The 19928-nt window shown below is 29.5% G+C and overlaps 2 protein-coding genes across 2 annotated transcripts; one reads left to right on the top strand and one right to left on the bottom strand.

The window, feature by feature from the left end:
- Window positions 1-337: 337 nt before the first annotated feature.
- Window positions 338-5485, bottom strand: LOC124838199 (LRR/ubiquitin-like domain protein). The gene is made up of 10 exons (XM_047313731.2): window positions 5160-5485; window positions 4961-5055; window positions 4100-4255; window positions 2638-2748; window positions 2441-2541; window positions 1878-2015; window positions 1567-1615; window positions 1328-1393; window positions 765-884; window positions 338-637 (listed from the first exon to the last, which is right to left on the bottom strand). The coding sequence occupies exons 1-10, from the start codon at window positions 5320-5322 to the stop codon at window positions 527-529; spliced, it is 1110 nt and encodes a 369-aa protein (XP_047169687.1). The 5' UTR covers window positions 5323-5485; the 3' UTR covers window positions 338-526.
- A 6795-nt stretch (window positions 5486-12280) lies between these two features.
- LOC124838200 (Glutaredoxin family protein) lies at window positions 12281-13768 on the top strand. The gene has a single exon (XM_047313734.2). The coding sequence runs from the start codon at window positions 12702-12704 to the stop codon at window positions 13395-13397; it is 696 nt and encodes a 231-aa protein (XP_047169690.1). The 5' UTR covers window positions 12281-12701; the 3' UTR covers window positions 13398-13768.
- Window positions 13769-19928: the final 6160 nt, after the last annotated feature.

Below are 19928 nucleotides of genomic sequence, written 5' to 3'. Positions count from 1 at the left end.
ATTTCAACATGATGAAGGTGAGAAAGCTTTACTTCCATGATAATATAAGAAATCATTTTCTACCTCGTTAAACCTTAATCAAAGGTATCTCTTACCTTGTAACATACTTTGTTTTTGTCAAAAAAATATTACACATTTTTTTCACTAATTTTATTCTTGCTAAAACTACAACCATGAAGTGTAAGGGGATGATCTATACTAACAAAACTATTTACTTTGAAACATATCATTGATTAGTCCAAGGATCCATAATAGATTATATAGTTTGCAATGAAAAAAGAAAAAAGGGTGAAGGTGTAACGTTTTATGTTTAACTATTTTTGTTATAATAAATTGATTCACCTTGACAAAAACATCCATTAGATGAAACAGAGACAGTTATAGCGTTGTTTATGGCACGAGTCACTCAAACCAGACATCAGATCCAAAACATTGTATCACAAATTTCCATTTTCCTATTTGCCACCAAAGACATGAACTTCATGAATACTATCTGAATGAACAGCATTATTTATAACAAATAATTTTAGTTCTTATCAGCACCTTCATCAAAATCTCTGGAGACTCCAACTCTGAAATCAATTTGTTTTTGATGCTTTGAACGCCGGCGCTCGTCAAAATTGTCCCACCCTTCAAACTGCAATAAATCAATCAATGCATATTTGACTGTCATGTAACAGTTTGTTTCTTAGAAATTACATGTTCAGTTGAACTGACATAACCATGATAAACCAACCCTTCTGACGAAAAAAAAATGTGCACACCTGGCGAAGGAGATCAATTGTTATTTCTGTGTTGTGGAGATCCAATGTGGAGAGTTGAAAACAGGTCTTGAATAGTTTTGATGGAAGAGATTTCATGGCATTGTTACTGAGGTACAGTGCCTGCATAATTCACAGAGAAATGGAGTAATGAGTAGGAAAAGTTATATCCATTTTTACCAAGACATGAGTGACCAAGTATGGAAGATTAATATATTGAGTAAATGCTCACTTTGGCCCCTGAATTTGAAACTGTCACATTAGTCTCTGAATTTAAAAAAGTTCAAACAAATACTTGAATGTGTAAATCTACAATCAGATTAGTCCAACATCCAAAAAACATAGGATTAAAGTGATAGTGTTTAAAATGATACATCAATGTGAAGTAGTCCTCATGTAGTACTAAGGTAGAGGAGTGAAATTGCAACAGTATATAGTTACAGTTCTTAAACTTCAAAACCATTTAAAGATAACATACCAAATAGTTAATAAATAACTTGTGATGGGAAACAAACCCACATTACATTTTCTTTTCATGTTAGATAAGATGGGTCAGAAAAGGGTACCTTCAAATTGTTCAAACTACTAAATGTCTCTGGCAATTCTGACAGAAAATTTGATGAGAAATCAACCTACGTCACAAGAAAAGTTGCATATATATTTAAGAGCATAAATTATCGAAGAAAAATGATTATTTTCAGTGGCGTTTTAATTTTTCAATCCTGTCTCAATTGGGAAGTCCCATCTGAAAAAGGAAAACAAAGATGAGAGAAAGGAAAGGATAGAAGAAGACCAGCAATTGTACCTCAACAAGAGAATGGCAGTTCCCAATAGTGTCACTGATGATACTTATCCTGAGAAGATGATACACATCAATAAAAATAACAACTTTTTAATCAACATCAGTTAGCAATTTGTTAGTGGTAATTACTGCAAGAAGTAGATGGATTTTGAATAAACTGGTTTGTTCAGCTAAGTAGTAAACTCAACTACCTAAGTAGTAAACGAGCCAAGTGCAGGACAATCCTTAAACAGGGTTTTAGTGATTTGACCAAACTTACAATGTGTTGCAATAATATATTCATACTTAATCAAGTACTAAATTTTAAATAATACCTATTGTTGTTGGCTTGCAAGACTTCTAATTTAGTCAGATGCTCTATTTCATCAGGAAAGCCACCCAATTTATTATTGGAAACATGCAGCTCCTTCAAAGAGGTAAGTGACCCAAGTGCAGACGGCAAAGTAGTTAAACTGCATAGAAATCATGTTAAACAACCAAATTACGTGAAGAAACAACCTTCTTGATCAACTTTCAATACAAAGACCAATAAGCTAAGGTTAGTTAAAACTTTGAAGTCATTCTTTCAAATATGCAAAGAATTTGTTTTATAGATTTAACATTAAACCAGAATAACCTGAAATAATGGTTAGTAAGCAAGTAACCTTTGGCCTTTTACATTAAACTCAACAAGCAATATGCTAGGAAACAAACAAGAAATATAATTACTGCATCCCATTATCTTTGGGCCGGGAACCAACTATTGAAATTATGATGGTTTAGAGGGACTAACAAAAATCCATATTGAAAGAAATATTTATATAAATTCATTTGTTGTTTTATGCAACTAAATCCAAGCAGGCACACATTGAAATTACAAATGATAACATCTGCTCACTTGTTATAGTTCAATGTTAATACAGTTATGTGCTTCAGAGTTGTTAGTCCTTCCCACTTAATTGATTCATCCTCTATCTCATTTGAATCCATGAATAGTTTCTGCAGTGTTTTAAAAAAAGCAAGCAGTGTTAATTATTGCTCAATGAAAACAACTTGATGTAGCAGAAACTAAACCTATAGAGACATTCAGCTTACCTCTAGACTTGTAAGACGTGCAATTTCGACAGGGACACTTTTGATTGAATTGGTTTTGCAATCTAGAACTCTTGCAGAAGATCCACAAACCCACACTTCTTCAGGTATGGCCTATTTAAATAAAAATTTCTAGAAAAAATGAGTGTTTCCGAAACTGATAATAATTACATATTACCAAAATTTATTTTATTTTCCATTGATTTCTGTTTCCATTGGCTGTTTAAATACTTCCTTTCTAGATTCACCAAGGCACAGAGCATGCTATCAGAACTAACTAATGTAGGCTACGTTTAACAATAAAGGACCAGTCACCATTATTATTGGATTTTCAGCAATAATTTCTATAATGATTTCAAGCCTAGAACTTGAGCTGTTAGAATTCCCTATTTTGTAACCCAAACTTGACATGTTCTTGTTGGCACACTAAGTTGCTTAGGTTATGATAGGTTTTACAAGAAAGAAGTGAACAGCGATACTGGAGCCTATCCTTCCACTAAAACACGTGTATTACACAGCTAATAACAATTTAATAAGTATAATGTGCAGAGTTGCATATGTAGCTTCAACCAAGTTCTATGATGTTGTCTAGCGCTATGCCTAATCCAAAATGAGTAACTAGAGTTGGAACTCCAATTATTTGCTTATAAAAAATATTGACCTCAGCAGGTATTTGATATAAAATTGAGAGTCACATCAGATATGAACATGAAATCAGTGATTTATTCTGGCATATTGTCTTCAGAGAGGTAATGTGCGGAATCTCCTTTTCCTGTATGATTTGTTTTGTGGTATAACCACATACCACATGTGTGGTTGTTCAATAAGATTTTATGGTTAAATAATGGACAGAAGAGACAAAAAAGATGAACAAGACAGTATGAAGTTCTTCTGGTCTGGACATGGACAACCAACAATTACATGGACAAAAAAGACAAAACAAAAAAATTATTTTAATTTTAACCATAATAATCAGTGATCCATCTTGCTCCGCACCAAAAACCTACTTATACACAATCATATGAAACTACCATGAATTATGAATTAGACAACAGCAGTTGGCCAAATTGCTAGGATCAAACAGCATTGATGCAAAGGTCTTGGGTTCACTCTTTTGTCATAACCGTCATTCCAAACTCTTAGTATTGTGACATGCCTTAACCTTGGAATGAAAACTTCCCTTCCACCAAGAACTTTCTTATACTTGAAAAAGAAATCTGCTTTGAATTGTAATGATTTGATGGATTGTTTTGTAAATGATGTTATAGCCTGGCTCGACCTACACATTCCTAACATGTGAACTACAAAATAGATTCCATATGCACATATGGCATGAAAAAAAGAAGACAAAAGTGGATACTTTCATATCGTGCCATGAATAAAATTTACCACGTTCCTCATCTCTAATTTTCCATTTGACACAAAACCAAGCGTCTAGTTGAATATAAGAAAAAAATATTATTACCTCTAACTTGCTTTCAGATAATGCTACAACTCCGGTTGCTTTCCACCGTTCCATCCTGTTCTTAATAGGAATTTTCTTCACGTCATTGCTAGAGCCTGAGCGACTATCTTTCCTCGATTTGGGAACAACATGAGCTTTCTTCAAGATGGGTCCATCCTGTAAAAGAATCAAAATCTTCAAGCTACATTTTTCTGTTTGCCATAGAAACAAGCAAACTCTACACAAGCACATCTTTAAACATAATTTTTATTTTCAATGAGAAGCATGATAAACCTCATCAAACTTGTCTGATTGTATAATATCCATTCTAAGTAGCTCCATTCATCTCCTATTCGAAAGGATCCATCTAGTTTGTCTATACCAATTTTGGCAAGGCATTCGTATAAAACATTTTCCTTTGGGTTACCCAATAACCATAAAACCACAATTTAACTTAATGATGAAATCATAGTATCATACAGCAGAGTTAACGACCCGTCATGCTTCAATAAAGTAGATTTTTTTACTTAAGATTTTGATTTTAATTTTCATGCACCATGTTAAGATTTTTACACAGTTTGCCAATTTAAAAAGCCAACAATCTTACCATACACCATGATACATTCTCTAACAAATTCTTCACTGTTGGTTAAAATTTATTGAAAACTAAAAGAATATAAGTGGGGTTCATTAATTGCAATAAATTTCCTAAGAGTCTCTCCAAAAGTGTTTTTTAGGGACTATGTTGCTAGCATTTCTCATGTAAAATGTATGCATTTTAAATTCACTGATAGAAAATAAAAACTAATTTTATTGAACACTATCTCCGTAGCTGACAAAACCCAGAACAGAGAAAGAGATTCATGAAGCAATATACAATACCCCTTGATATAAACCTTGAGAAGCCACAAGCATGAGTTTGGATCCATTAGTCAAGTTGGATGCAGTCAAAGTCACGGGGTCTTCCAAAACCTTACCTGTAAGATCATTCTTTAATTTGATTCACACACGAATTCAAAAGGGGTGGGGGTTCTTTCATAAGGGTGTCGAATGAAAAAGAGAAAGGGGCAAAAGCTGAAACCTTTGAAGATGAGTTTCTGGCCCCGAGGGAGGACATTGGTAGAAGGTAGAAGAAGGGACTTGAGGTCTTTGACGGTAGAGTTGGGTGAAATTGAGACCGGTATGTTGACGCCATTGAACTTGACGTTTACGGTTATGGTGGTGGCAATCGAATCAGGTTCCATTTCACCGATTCCTGCTATGAGTGTTTTCAAGACGAAGAGCGTGTACTACGAAGGAAGTTAAAGAGCATCATAGTTTCACAAATTATACGATTTTGTTGGATTTTGAAGGAGTGATTCAAATGACGATAGATTCTGCAGTGAGTAACTGTTTTTCAAGCGTTTCACAGGTAAAAATGATTGAAGAAATGTTAGGATTTTATATTGGTCGTAAGTCTTACTTTTTTAGAAAATAGTATAATTTTTTCTTTAAAATATGACTTTTAAAAGAAATAAATACTAATTTAATATACTGTTTCAATTTCACAAAAACAAGTTGAAATGATGCTTTTAATATTTTTAAAAAGGGTTAAATATGTTTTTAGTCCCTAAACTGTTGGCAGTTTCTGGTTTTCGTCCCTGTTTCAAAGTAAGGTAGGTCCTCATTTAGCAACAAATGAGGACTAAAACCAAAATTCCGAGGACTAAAACGAATTTTTCGATAAGAATGAGGACCAAATTGTACCTTACTTTAAAAGAGGGACGAAAACCAGAAACGGCCAATAGTTTAGGGACTAAAAACATATTTAACCCTTTTAAAAATAAATAAATAAACTAAGTTGGTGGACAGATGTGAATGTCTGCTAGTAAAAAATTGTAGTGGTACTTTTATTTTCATTAATCAGTATTTTTCATGAGCATGTTGGAGATTTATGTGCTAAACAAAACTTCTAGGAGATTTAGTTGAAATAAGTATAATTTTATTTAGAGGTGTCAATTTAATTCATGACTTGTTTAGCCCCAACCGAAAAAGTCATATTTTAAGAAGTCTTTGAAATAGGGGTCAAAAAAAAATCTCAACTCCCAAAACTCCTTCTCAAATGGGTTAAGGTCAGGGTTAAAGTGGGTTTAGTCTCACCGCAAAACTTTAATTAAATTCTAGAAACAATATAATATATATATATATATATATATATTATTATAATTTTGCTCTCTCCCATATATATTATATTATATATATTATATATTAAATATTTATGAATCAAATTGATCAAATAACCGCATTAGAAAGATAAAATATGAGGTTTTATGTAAATTAAACTTGCTGAAATAAAAAATTAATATTAGAAATTTACATTTTAATCTTATAAACAGTCAGTCAATAAATATGTTAATTAATTATAAACAATTCATTTAATATCTAACAACTTTTATTAATAATTTTCAACAGTTTATTCTTACATTTTTCCTTATTTCTAAACTACTCATACAACATGTTCTATTGGTGGTATGTTATTTGACTAATGTAAATACTTATATATATATATATATATATATATATATATATATATATATATATATATATATATATATATATATATACCTATAAAATAGAGAAGTAAAAATAATTATTTTTCATAAATTAAATTAGCTTAAAAGTGATTATCTTATTAAATATTTATTTTAATTAAAATAATTATCTTATTAATTTTATTCTATTGGTAATATTTTGTAAATTAAATGTTATTATTTATTTAATTATTTATAACAAACAATTATTTATAAAATTAATAAAAATTATTTATATTCATTACAATATGAGTTTCATGGATGATAGATATAATTATTTTCTATAAATACATTTTTTTATAGTAAATGATAAGTTATAATTCAAATAAAGATCTCTAATATATATTAGATGATTTCTAGTCTTAATTTGGCTTGTACAAATGCATTTTTCTATTTGCTTTGCTAATGATATAAAATAATTCTCATGACAATTTTTTTTGCAAAGTATAAAGTAAATTGAAAGAATTTAATTAGTAGTCACTTAAATTATTGGAGTTTTCTATTCCTTTGTCTTTCAACATGAGTTTTCTTTGAATTTCTATTTTTTACATTATCTTTTTATTGTTTATATTTTGGGCCAAATTAATTATTTGTTTAATTTTTGGCAGAAGAAATCTGGATTATTATAGGTGTGAAACAGTGTATGTGGAAAAATGGAATTGTTGTCGAAGATTAGAACTTCTAAAAAAATGAAATATTATATCATAATTTAAATTCAATATATACTTTATATATTCAAACAAGATTATTTATAGAATTTTAAGTATGAAAAATAAATATTTATTTTATATAATAAAAAATATAATTAGGTAATTTTGGTCTATCAAATATAATTGGATCATTTTTAGAAATTATAACACTTAGACTCGCAACAAATTAGAATTAATTACACTTTTTCTTGTATTTAAAATAAAAAAAAATCTAAAAAAAAGGCCCATGAGTTGGTCCTAACCCACAAGGCTTTTATAGATATTTTGGCCCTATGGCCTTTTTCTATGAGTGACTTTTTGGTCCTATAGGCTTTTCTGGCCCCAACCCACATGGATCAGGACCAAACCATATTAGAAGGGCCAAATTGACGAGTCTAATTTTATGTAAAGAAATTACTTTGTTGTACTTAAAATTGAGTTTAGAAATAATGATTTAATATTTAAGTAGATCTTGATGTTTGGTTGAAAAAAGTGTAAGTAATCATGATTACGATATTATTGCCTTGGTTATTTCATGGAATTGGTGATTGGTAAAAATTTGTATTTCGTTTTGTTTGTAAATGAGGTTCCTTCAGATGAACTTAGGTGATTATTGAGCACAATAATTATGGTAAGAAAAGTTAGATTATTGTTGAAATTTGAATTTTATGCATCATATAAGTTTTAAAATTTGGTTATTTTATTGAACTTTAAATTTTATGCAAATATTTCATCGTTGTTTGTGAGGTGATTTAGTGAGAATGGTCATGATGGTGCGCAAGAATGGTTAGTGAGGTCGTTTTCAAGGTAAAGAGATTTAGACTTGTGGTGGAGATTGATATTGCGCGTTCTAGAAAAATAAAGGTGTGGGGTTTACATTTTGGATGAAGATGACGCGTTGTTTACGTTGTGTTGTGGAGGTGCGTGGTGACTAGGGTTTCTGATGCGTTGGGAGGTTTAAGATGATGTTGCAATAATGTGTACATCGTGTTGGACGGATCACCTAAGAAAAAATTGAACTCATTATAACACTGCCAATGTGTATAGTCTGTTGTTGATAATTTTGACGATATCATGGAAAAAAACTAAATTGAACATAAATTATCAAAATTGAAACCATATTAAACATTAAAAAAAAGAATCCCACACTAAATAAAATCGACGAAAATATAAACAAAAAAAGTGTTTAACTCTTTATTAAAATGTGAAAAATGATATTTAATAGCTAGGTTATTTATTATCTTATTTGATTATCTACTCAGACCCAATCCAATTAGATTATGTTAAGTTTCATTTATAGTTAGGTCAAATATGACACAATTCAAATTAATTCAGTGTTGAGTTATGCGATGAGTTTAGTATATGTGATTTAAGACCCATTTGTATATTTTTAACATGAACAAATTGTGTTATGTTTTAATTTTCATGTCTTAAACTAGTTTATACAATTATAAATTGACTTTTTGTGTTTACATTAACTCTACTAATTTTTGTAGTGTTATTTTTTTTATTAGGTTAACACTTGAAAATTATATTTTTTAACAAAAGGGAAAAGAGAAAGATTTTTACAATTTTAACTCAATTGATCCAACTTAATTTAACTTACAGGTTGAATTGGAAGTGGGTCGGGTTGGATTGTGTAATCTATCTAAAAATCTAAAAATTGTTTAATGAATTTGAAGTGATGTTTAAAGAGAAAATTTACTTAAAAATTATGTTTATTAGATTAAAAAGTTGCTTATTGAAATAATTTTTGCTCTAAATAAATGAAAAAAGAAATACCCACTGAGTTGTTTAACATCTCTATGGATTAAGCTTGAAAAAAATTAGTTCTTATAAATGAAATTTATCAAAATGAATTTGAATTTCACTAAACAAATATTTAAAAATACTATACAACTTATTAAATAAATATATAAGTTTCATAAAGATCAAAATCGAGAACGAGTAAATTAATATAGAAGATACTTAATATAAAGATAGTTAAGAATATAAGTATGAGTTTAGATCTTACATTAACTAAAAACAATAAAAGTTGAACAATATATAAAAAATAAAATCTACAAACTCATTGTTTTATGATCTTGAGTAAAATGTGTCATTATTCTTCTTATACGAGTCACTGACTAATGAAATTCAATCTTCCAAACTACATATCTCAAGGTATAAATACCTCATGTTTAAGAGAAAAATTAAGAAGAATTAAATATAAATTTAAAAGTTCTACACCAATTAGAAATGAGCAAAATAAATAATATTAAAAATAAAAATTCACAAACTCATTTATTTATATTTATTTATATGAATTAATGATATTAAATTTCAAAAGTAACAACTCTTAAAAGACACAAACAAAATGAATTTAAATAGAAGAGACGAATAAGAACATTAAGAATTTAAAAAAAAAAGAAAAAAACTCTACAACATGAATTTAAATTGAAGAGAAGAATTGAATAACAAAGAGTTTAAACAAGAAAAAAGAAAGAAGAAATAGATTTTTTTTTCTTTTCTTTTTATTGCTCTGTGTTATTATTTTTGTACACTATAATATTGTACTTTTATTTCTTTTTTTAGCAATTGGGCTGAAAACAGTCCATAATCCAACAACCATATCCAAACACAAAAGAGCTGCCATAAAAAAAACAAAAAACTGAGAAAAAAAAGTAAATTTGGAACTAAAAAAAGGAAAACCAGGTCTGATCTTGAATTGAAGAATAGAAAAACAAATTATACTCGCAATGTTCTTAACAAATTATCTCTGATATTCCTCGGTTTTAATCTTACAAAAATTTTATACTCTTGAAAAACAGTGTAATTTGAGTTTGCTTTTAATTACACATTTTATCACTCAGTTATATAATTTTACAAAATTTTATCATATATTTTTTATTATGATATATTTGATCGATTCGTTGAATATTCAACGGTATGTTGACCTGTTAACATGCCATGAAAAATACATAAAGAAAATAACATTATTTGGTAAAGATCAGTAACGAATTAGTCATTTAATTTTTGGAAAATGATACTTGAACAACCATTTTTGACAACATTTAGACACGCGCACACGTGTCAAAATCTGAGTGGTCCATTTTCATTTAATTTTTCCAACTGGACCACTCAGATTTTGACACGTGTGCGCGTGTTTAAATGTTGTCAAAAATGGTTGTTCAAGTGTCATTTTCCTTAATTTTTTGACGGTGTGAAAACAAAAAGTTGAACAATAATAAAAGGTAAAAAGTTGAATGAATTTTTTTTGTAAATGATGATAATTAATTAATGAAAGTTGAATTAAACATTATTGTGCAGGCAGGTTGTGATTCGAACAGGAAACGAGGTTGTGCAGTGAATAATGGTAGACAGATTTTCTCACGGTTCAGTCTCACTACTAATTTAACGTGGTTGAGTGTGAAAGCATTTTTAAATGTGAAAAACACACATAAGAGTGGATGAGCAGTGAGAGAAGAAAACGAAGGGTATGTGATGGAAAGAAATGCTGCACCCAAATCAAGAAAGAAAGAACAGAACATCGGTTGACATGAGTGAACAAAAAAAGAAGAAAAAGGGATTGTAACATGGCATATGGCATGTGGTTTGGAGTTAGTTATATCTCTCTTGGATCCTTCCTTTCACTTTTTCTTACCATGTGGAACTTTTCAGAATCCTCCACCCACTTCCTCTTTCTTCAGTAAAACCCTTTATCTTTTCCAACCCATTCATTATGTACTCTCAAGCATGCTCCTTTCTTCGTCTTCTTATAATTGCATATGGTCCAACTCTGTTACCCTTTTATATATATTCTTTACAAAAATCATCTTTAAATATAATTCAATCTTATATTCTAATAATGTAATTAGCAATTTTTTTTACCAATAGAATTTGATGCACTGTTTAATTTATGTATATGCTTGCTAAAGAGTGACTTATTTTTGCAGTATTTATGTTCTCTCAGTGAAAGTTAGTACAATAAGAAGAGATCTGATGAGAAAAGGGAACATCAATGCTGTCGTAATTGGTGTTGGTTGCACTGCCAGTGTCTGCTGGTAGAGAGGATGGTGCAAGCAAGTCTTCATCTCTGCAATTAATGAATCCACAATTCATAACAAAACAAAACAAAACATCACCCTCCAAACCAAAGTCATTCTTCTTTTGCTTCACCCTCCAGCAATTTCATCATTATCATAATTTTTTATATATTTTTAATTTAAGAAACTATACATATTACTTTAATAAAATTTTAAGTGTGACAAACAAAATTAAAATCATGTTACACATAATAGGTTTCTGGGCACAGATAATTAGAGCATGTTTTTACCATTTTTTTACATCAAATTCACTATACATGCTCTCAAACATTTTTATAGGTATAAAATTAACATCATATGTAAATACTTATATCTTTCACTTATACGAAAACACTTATTATTACTTTTCTACATATAAATCAATTTTCTAACGATGCTATTAAAATTTAGGAAAATGATACTTGAACAATCATTTTTGACAACATTTAAACACGCGCACACGTGTCTAAATTTGAGTGGTCCAGTTGGAAAAATTAAATGAAAATGGACCACTCAAATTTAGACACGTGTGCACGTGTCTAAATGTTGTCAAAAATGGTTGTTCAAGTGTCATTTTCCTAAAATTTAGTGCCAATAACATTATACCATGCTGATTGATTGCACACTTTCACTGTTATGGATAAAAAGCTTATCCAAGTGAAGGTCGTAATAATAATATAAATGGAAGTTCCTCAGAGGGAGTAACTCTACATGTACTCTCATACTAATTGATGTGACAAAGACTTAACTGCTTCTGCAACAGGTGTTCTCACTAGTGACTCTAATTAGAATATGCTTTAATTTTTTTTATTATATTTTTTAAACTCACAAATGGAGATTAAATATCCGCCATAATTAAATCATATTAATACAAACATTAAATAAGAGCATCCTAATATCTCTCACAATGAATCTCCTTTTCCCTCTTAACCCTCTCCTAAAAGCAAAATAAACCAACCTCTCAACTACCATAACCACCACCTCAATCTCCCTCTCCACTCTTCCCCATTTTCACACCATTTCCTCTCTCTCTCACTCTCACTCTCACCCTCCTCTTTCTCTCTCATAAGCAACAAAATGCAAAGTCTCCCACCTCTCCATCTCCTTCCTCATTCACCAAAATCCAAACTTTTGAGCAACTAAATCCTACCCTTTTTCCCAAACAAACAAACAAAACAAAATCCAACACCCCCACTTCTTCCTTCCTCCCAAAACCCCACCTTTCCCCTTCAAACTCCACAAAAAACACAACCCTAATTAAAAAAAAGCAACCTTTGTTCTATTCTAGTTTCCACTTTCAATGTGGCAACCTTGGAACAAACCACGTTCATCTTCCTTCTCATGTTCTTCCTTCAAAGACATTCAAACCCTAATATTAGATGAACCCTCCACCACCAAACCCAAACCCTCAATTTTCCACCGGGTCACACTCGCCAACAAGCTCCTCCGAGCGTGGTCAAATCACCCCAAACTTACCGCACGCGCCTCCGACGAAGCCCCACGCGCCGTCCAGCCGCAACCCCTGCCGTCCATCCCCCGTTCGGAGCAGCGCGTAGTGGTGTACTTCACGAGCCTGCGCGTGGTCCGCGGCACGTTCGAGGACTGCAAAACGGTGCGTTCCATCCTGCGCGGATTCCGCGTTGCGCTGGACGAGCGCGACGTTTCAATGGACTCGGGTTTTCTCGCGGAGCTCCGTCGGGTCACGGGTCGCAAAACGGGTCTGACTCTTCCTCGTGTGTTCGTCAACGGAAGGTACGTGGGTGGTGCCGAGGAGGTGCGGTGGCTGCACGAGAATGGCGAGCTCAGGAAGCTCCTCGAAGGTCTGCCCGCAACAGATTCTCATATGCGCGCTTGCCACGTGTGCGACGACCACAGGTTCCTGCTGTGCGGGGAATGTTCCGGTGCGCGCAAGGTATACGCGGAGAAAGGTGGGTTCAAGACGTGTACGGCGTGCAACGAGAGTGGCCTCATCAGGTGCATCTCCTGTTCTTGCTGACCACGTGCACCTGCACCTGCACCTCTTTCTCTTTCTCTCTCTCATGATTCATGATGATCTTTTTCTCATCCCAGTGTGAGTGAGGGAGTGACACCTAATTAATAATTAAAATTAAAAAATAGCAAAATAGAGAATGGAGGTGTCAGTTATGTCAACAAAAAATAATAAATCAATTTTTTTTTAACATTTATGTGTAGATTTGTGGATTATCTTATTCAGTTTTATAGTCTTATGGGCTTGTAAGAAATGTCTAGGCCCAATAGGTGTAGATGAATGGGATTTGAGTTTTCTGCCTCTGAAATTTGAGTTTTTTGCTAACTTGAACTATGCTGTTTACTTTACGTAATCACATTCTGTTTTTCCTTCGTTTATATGATATCTTTGAATAGAAATCAAAGAATGGACTAAAACTAAGTTTATGTATGTAACAACTAATAGAAAAATGAGAGATTAATTATAAGTTCTAACCAAAGTTTGGGTTTTATAGGGTGGAAATGAACTAAATATATGAAATAAAAGAAATAAGTGATTATCTTTGATTAGTGATAATCTGTTATGCATATTTTTTTTTACTTATTTGTATGGTTTTGGAAACTAAGAATATGTACCACTATACTCCAAACTTCAAATCGGTCCTTAGTCAACACTATAGGGCTATTGTACGCAAACGACATCGTTTGCTTTGCTCATATTATATTCTTACAAATTTTATTTTAATGTTGAAGTCATATAACTCAATTTTATATATCTTTAAGTTAGACTAAGTAATAGTACATAATAATAGTTGTTATTTTAATATTCAAAAATACTTTTTTATTTTTAAAATTAAGTTGTTAAAAGAAAATTTGTCGTATTCTTTTAATTAATTTTAATATGTCCTGAAAGACCGAACTTTTCTAGTAAGAATGGCTTCAACTAATCCAAAACAACTTCTACGCACTTTTCTGAAACAGCACTTTTGAAATTATATTTTTGAAATAAAATTTTCAAAGCGTATGAAATATATTTTGGGAAAGGATTTTTAGACTAATATTTTTCTGAATATTTTTTTCGTATTTGAACTTTTTCCAATTATCATGGGGTGTTGTTAATAATAATGGGGTTACAGGACGCAATAGACCCAAAATAAAGAAGAGTTGGGTCCATTTATCTGTGTGAGGCTAATTGGCAAGTGTACTAATCTAGTTGGAGTGTTACTCCCTAAACCATCCCATGATTTTTCCTATACTTCCACATTTTCTAAACATTCCAAAACTATTCTTGAATTTTAAAAAAACCTTACATTTCTTCTTTTGTCAAAAGGATTTCAAAATTCATTTAAGAAATTTTTTTTCGACAGATTTTAAAATTCGTTAAATTTTCTTTCAAATTTTTAATAAATTTTGAAATTCGTTGAATCTTGTAAAATTTTTTTATCAAATTTTGAAATTCATTGAAAGAGTGATTTTTAACGGTTGAATTTTTTTTTTCATAAACAGATTTTAAAATTTGTCTGAGTGATTTTTTGAAAGTTTTAACGAATTTCGAAATTAGATAAAGAAAGATATTTTTAGAATGTAGAGATGTAGGGAGAAAAGTGAGAAGGTGCAAGAAATAACCTTCTCTATTTGCAAATTATATAAGTTTCTCTATTTGCAAATTATATAAGTTTAATATATAGGTTGATGGACTAACTTTCTTAAATTTAATTTCATAAAAGTATATAAAGAAAAGTAACTTTTTATAATTTTTAACTCAATGATTATATAATTTTATACTGGCGGTAAGCTATTTAGGTCATATAAAAAAAATTGAATTTTGTGCAAGTAAAAACAATGCAGATTTCTAATCAAACAATGCATATTAGAGACAGAATTTAGAAAAATATAAGCAAAGGCACTCTTTCTACAGGATTTCTAATTATTGACAACTTTCATATTTTTAATTTAACTTTACTTTTATTTGTAAATATTAGAAACGGAAATCTCCATTTTTGTGGTCAAAAGAGGGTTTTCGAGATTTTAAAATGGTGAAGTCTATTTTAAAATATTTATAAAGAAACTTTTCTAAACAATTCCTAGTTCTTCTTTGGATAAAATAAATTATTTGGTATTTATTTGAAAAAAATGAAAACAAAAACGAATCAAGTTTATTAATTTATAAATTAAACTGATTTATAAGTACTAAAAGCTATTCATTTTCACAAACCCTAAACTTAGAATGAAATCCAAAATGAAAATTTTCACAAATTCTTGTATGCATGGATTCATTTTTTAGAAAGACAAAGAAAGAAAACATAGAGAACTTACCTATAGTTCTTTATAGAAAGAATGGTGGTGTTGTCCTAGTTGCTAACTTAACTCTATTTTTTCCTATACGAAGATAAAGAGTTTGGTTGTGGAGTTTTAGAATGTTTAGAGATATGAAATTGAAAAAGGAAAATGTGCTAGAGCAGTTGGTTTTAGATTTTTGGTTGTATAAAACTCTGATTTTGGAAATATTTATTTTTGCAAGGTCATCCTATTAGATGTAAGTGAGTACGATCTTATAGATTTACAAATGTCCTTAACAATTTTTTTCACAATGCAATAGATGAAATTTCACTTACAAGGTTATGTTTAATTCTCTAACAAAAATTAGTTATATTATTCAAGATAAATTACAAGTATTACTTTCACTTACAATTTAGAATTGAATACACAAAATCACTCAACTATTCGAGTATTAATGACCTTTTTAGGCAAAGAACAAAATGGGTCATTAAACTATCTACTAAACTCTCCCTAAATTTAATGCCACAAAAAAAAAAATCCTCCAAACTATACAGAGATAAAGTTATTTTCATAAGGCTTCACACTCCAATAATGCTCTCAAGGTTGTATGTAAATAAAAAGAGTCATCCAATTGATGTTAGAAGTTATATAAGATCATCTAAACCCGATTCTTAGAGAATAATTTGTTCAGTATAGTTTGTCATATGAAGTTACGTCAAATGTTTCTTGTGTATTCATAGTAAAATAAATATAATGTAATAACATTATTTTTTTCTTCCTTTACCAAATTCTTCGTATAGTAAACATATAATAATAAATTAATATAATATAAGTAGTGGTAGGAAGTAAGGTTACTAAGGGAAGTTTTTTTCTCTTTCTCTTTTGGTTTTATTTTTTTTTCTCCTCTTGTTAAAAAACTAGTTATATGAAGTTAAAACTGAAAAAATAAGGAACATTCTGAACTGGTCAAAATTCAAAAATAGTTTGGAAATAACTCTGACGTTTTAACTTGGGAAAATTATTTTAAGGTAAGGAGAAGTTAGAAATATCATATGATACATGTTTAAGTTTATTCGATATGTTCTAATGTGTTTGATATCTATACGCTTTTATATATATTTTTCTCTTAATCAGTATTGTGGGAGTTATTGTAGTGTAATTTGATTATTGTTATATATTTTTATTTTATTTATTTATATTGCACAATATTTCAATTAATTGAAGTTATGAGTTATCTTAAAAAAAATGTGATAGTAAAATTTGTTTTTAGTAATCCTCATGCGTTAATGGAATGAGATCTTAAATATTGGTTTGTGCGTGATCTCGATAATTTTTTTTTTTACTTTTAACTATTGGACGAAACTGAAATTTTTACATATAGTCCAACACATATTTATTCAATCTAATAATTGTGATTGATAATTAGAGGTATGTGGTTAGAAAAATAATTTTCACAATTTTGAGAGAAATATGAAGGTAACTTTGTTTAGTCATGGTAAAACTCCTGTTTTTACTTAGTCAACTGTTGAATCAAGCTTAAATTTTTATACATAGTTTGTAACACATAGTTATTTACTTTAACCATTGGTATTGTTAGTTAAAGGTCTTTGGTTGGAGATATTTGTCTCGTAGTCTTAATCTTAAAAACATGTTGTCAGAACTTAAACAATAAACTTTTGTTTTAAATATCATGGTAGGGTAAACTATGTGAGACATGAAAGGTGTAGAATCTCTGTCATTCAAATTCTCAGACCTATAACTATAACTCCTATAAGGTACGAGAGAGACATGAAAGGTGTAGAATCTCTATGTCATTCAATACATTGGCCTTTTAGAAAAAAAAAATCAGATGTCTATGTTATAAATTATTTGTGTTTTAAGCCATGAGGACTGTATTATATAGATATATGGTGATTGTTGTTGAATTGTTAATCTAAGAGTGGATGACGAATATTATGTGTGAAGTAAAGTTAATTGTTTTATTGATTTTTTCTGCTATGAAAATTGTATAATATGTTGGATATTTATTGGAATTGTTGAGTCTTTTATTGTTGGAATTTCGAACAAAATTCACTTGCTTACCCTTATACTTTTGTGGATGTGGTTTTCATATGCAATGATTGCATAAATTTGTAAAAAATGCGAGCAGAGAATCAGATTGAGGTTCCTGTAGGAAATCTTGAAGGACAGTGAAAATAATTTTCTATTATATTGTAAACATGCATTATATTTTAAAAATTAGAAATGTACATATGTATTGAATATTAAGAGTAACTTGGTTATACTCTGTTAGGGATTTGGTGAAAACTATCATATGTAATATAAATAAAATGTCTATTAAAATTTATGAAATGATGTAATTAATAATATATTATCTACTAATTTGGATTGTCATATCGGTAATAGAAATCACAAATTATTGACGCAATTTACTAACAAAATAGACCATCAAATACATTATCGACAAAAATATTTGTCGATAATAATAATTTACTGATGAATCAAAACGACAAATTCATTATCGACAAATAATTCTATTGGTAATTTAAATTATAAAGTTCGTCGGTAACTTTTAGTTTACATTTCAATTTTTTTTTCGTTGGTAGAAGTTCTTTCGTCAATAAAAACTTTTTATAGTAAATAAAAACTTTTTATGGTAAAATACTTTAATTTCTTATTATATTATTATTTAAGGATAATTAAATTATACTTGATTTTTTCAGAGGAGAAATATAAACTTTTATATATATATATATATATATATATATATATATATATATATATATATATATATATATATATATATATATATATATATATATATATATAACTCCTTAATTTTATTACACATAAAAGTTTCATTGTCTTTACAATACGTAAATTTGGAAATATTTTTTAACAATACTGTACTGTGAGAGAGTTCATATATAAATTTTATTAAAAAATCATATAGAATAAATTGCTAAACGTCATATTTATCTAAATAATATTCTAAACATAATACATTATCCTAAACATAATACAGTATCCTAAATGATATAATGAACAGATCATACTAAACGCTATAGTATATAGATTATGCAAAAAACTATAATAAATGTCTAACATTTTAAATCCAATGTATGAATATTGTTTTTTGTGTGATGTGTAGTTTTCCTTTATATGTGCAATGCCTTCAAGAACAAATGTTTTATTCAAAAGTTCAGTGCTGATTTAGAAAGACGTGAGAAATATAAAGACATTCTAGGAATGTTTCTTCAATGTTTCTGCCTTGACCAATTCGTACAACAACGTAGTTTCTCTGCACAAGCAAAGTAACATTTGACAATGTACAAAAGGCTATAACATCTCTTTCAAAGTTAATGCTCCAGAGTAAGGAATCTTTTTTTCAAAATTACCTATAAATAAAACACTGCATGAAGAAGAGAAAACAACAAGAAACAAGAATTAATTGTACATGTTCTTACCCTGTCGAAGTTCTATGTCTTCGATAATCCGTCATCTAACTTTGAGAACATTTCTTTGTAACAAGTCTTTCCAGATCTATTTTGTATTGATAAATATCCTTTCTAAGTAGAGAACTTTTCATATGTACTTGTTTTAAAATTACTTTGTTGTTTTTGATAATCGGAAGTGATTTAAACACTTGGTTTGTTTAAATCGAGAGATTTAAACGGTTTTAGCCAATTGGGTTATTGTAAAATCAAGACTGGTGAAACTCGTTGTAACCTGTTAAAGTTAGTGGAATCCTTTAAGAGTGCTTAAAAGAAAACTGAATGTAACTCGGGTTGAGCTAAATGCCTTTAGAAATCCTAAATATTCAATAGTGTTTGCAGACGATTTAACTCCTGCAAATAGACTCTAGCATTAATTGCGAAAAATTTTCAAACTTTATTCAATCCTCTCTTCTTTTTCCTTGTTATTTCATTTCGTATCTTTTTTACATATTTTTTTATTTCTATTTATTTTTATTTTTTAAAGAAAAAGCTCACCACATTCATTGCACCACTAATATCGTCTTATAATGTTTTTAATATAAAATTTTCAAAAATAAAAAATGATGAAATTATCTTTTCATAGATTAATCAAATGTTATGATTTTAATTTGTGACATGTAAAATGGTTGTGAAAGTAATAAATAATATTGTGGTTGGATTGAAAATGGAATATAAATGTGAAATCATATTAATCATATATCTTATTAATGTATGATCATGCTATGTGTAAAGATATATTTTTATGGATATAGATGTGAAATTTTAAAATAAATTGAAAATAA

This window comes from Vigna umbellata, chromosome 5, assembly GCF_029865625.1.
Source record: "Vigna umbellata cultivar VRB3 chromosome 5, Vumbellata_1.0, whole genome shotgun sequence".
Taxonomy (NCBI): Eukaryota; Viridiplantae; Streptophyta; class Magnoliopsida; order Fabales; family Fabaceae; genus Vigna; species Vigna umbellata.
The sequence above is the reverse complement of the archived record's forward strand: the minus strand, read 5'-3'. Positions and strand labels throughout refer to the sequence as shown.

Bases quoted from the DNA above. Each gene is read 5' to 3' on its own strand.
- LOC124838199 (XM_047313731.2), bottom strand. From the start codon at position 5,322: ATGGAACCTGATTCGATTGCCACCACCATAACCGTAAACGTCAAGTTC. The intron at 4,256-4,960 runs GTATTGTATATT...ATTCTTTTACAG, and splicing joins CTCAAGGTTTATATCAAGGG to GATGGACCCATCTTGAAGAA. The intron at 885-1,327 runs GTACCCTTTTCT...TGAATTATGCAG, and splicing joins GTAGTTTGAACAATTTGAAG to GCACTGTACCTCAGTAACAA.
- LOC124838200 (XM_047313734.2), top strand. From the start codon at position 12,702: ATGTGGCAACCTTGGAACAAACCACGTTCATCTTCCTTCTCATGTTCT.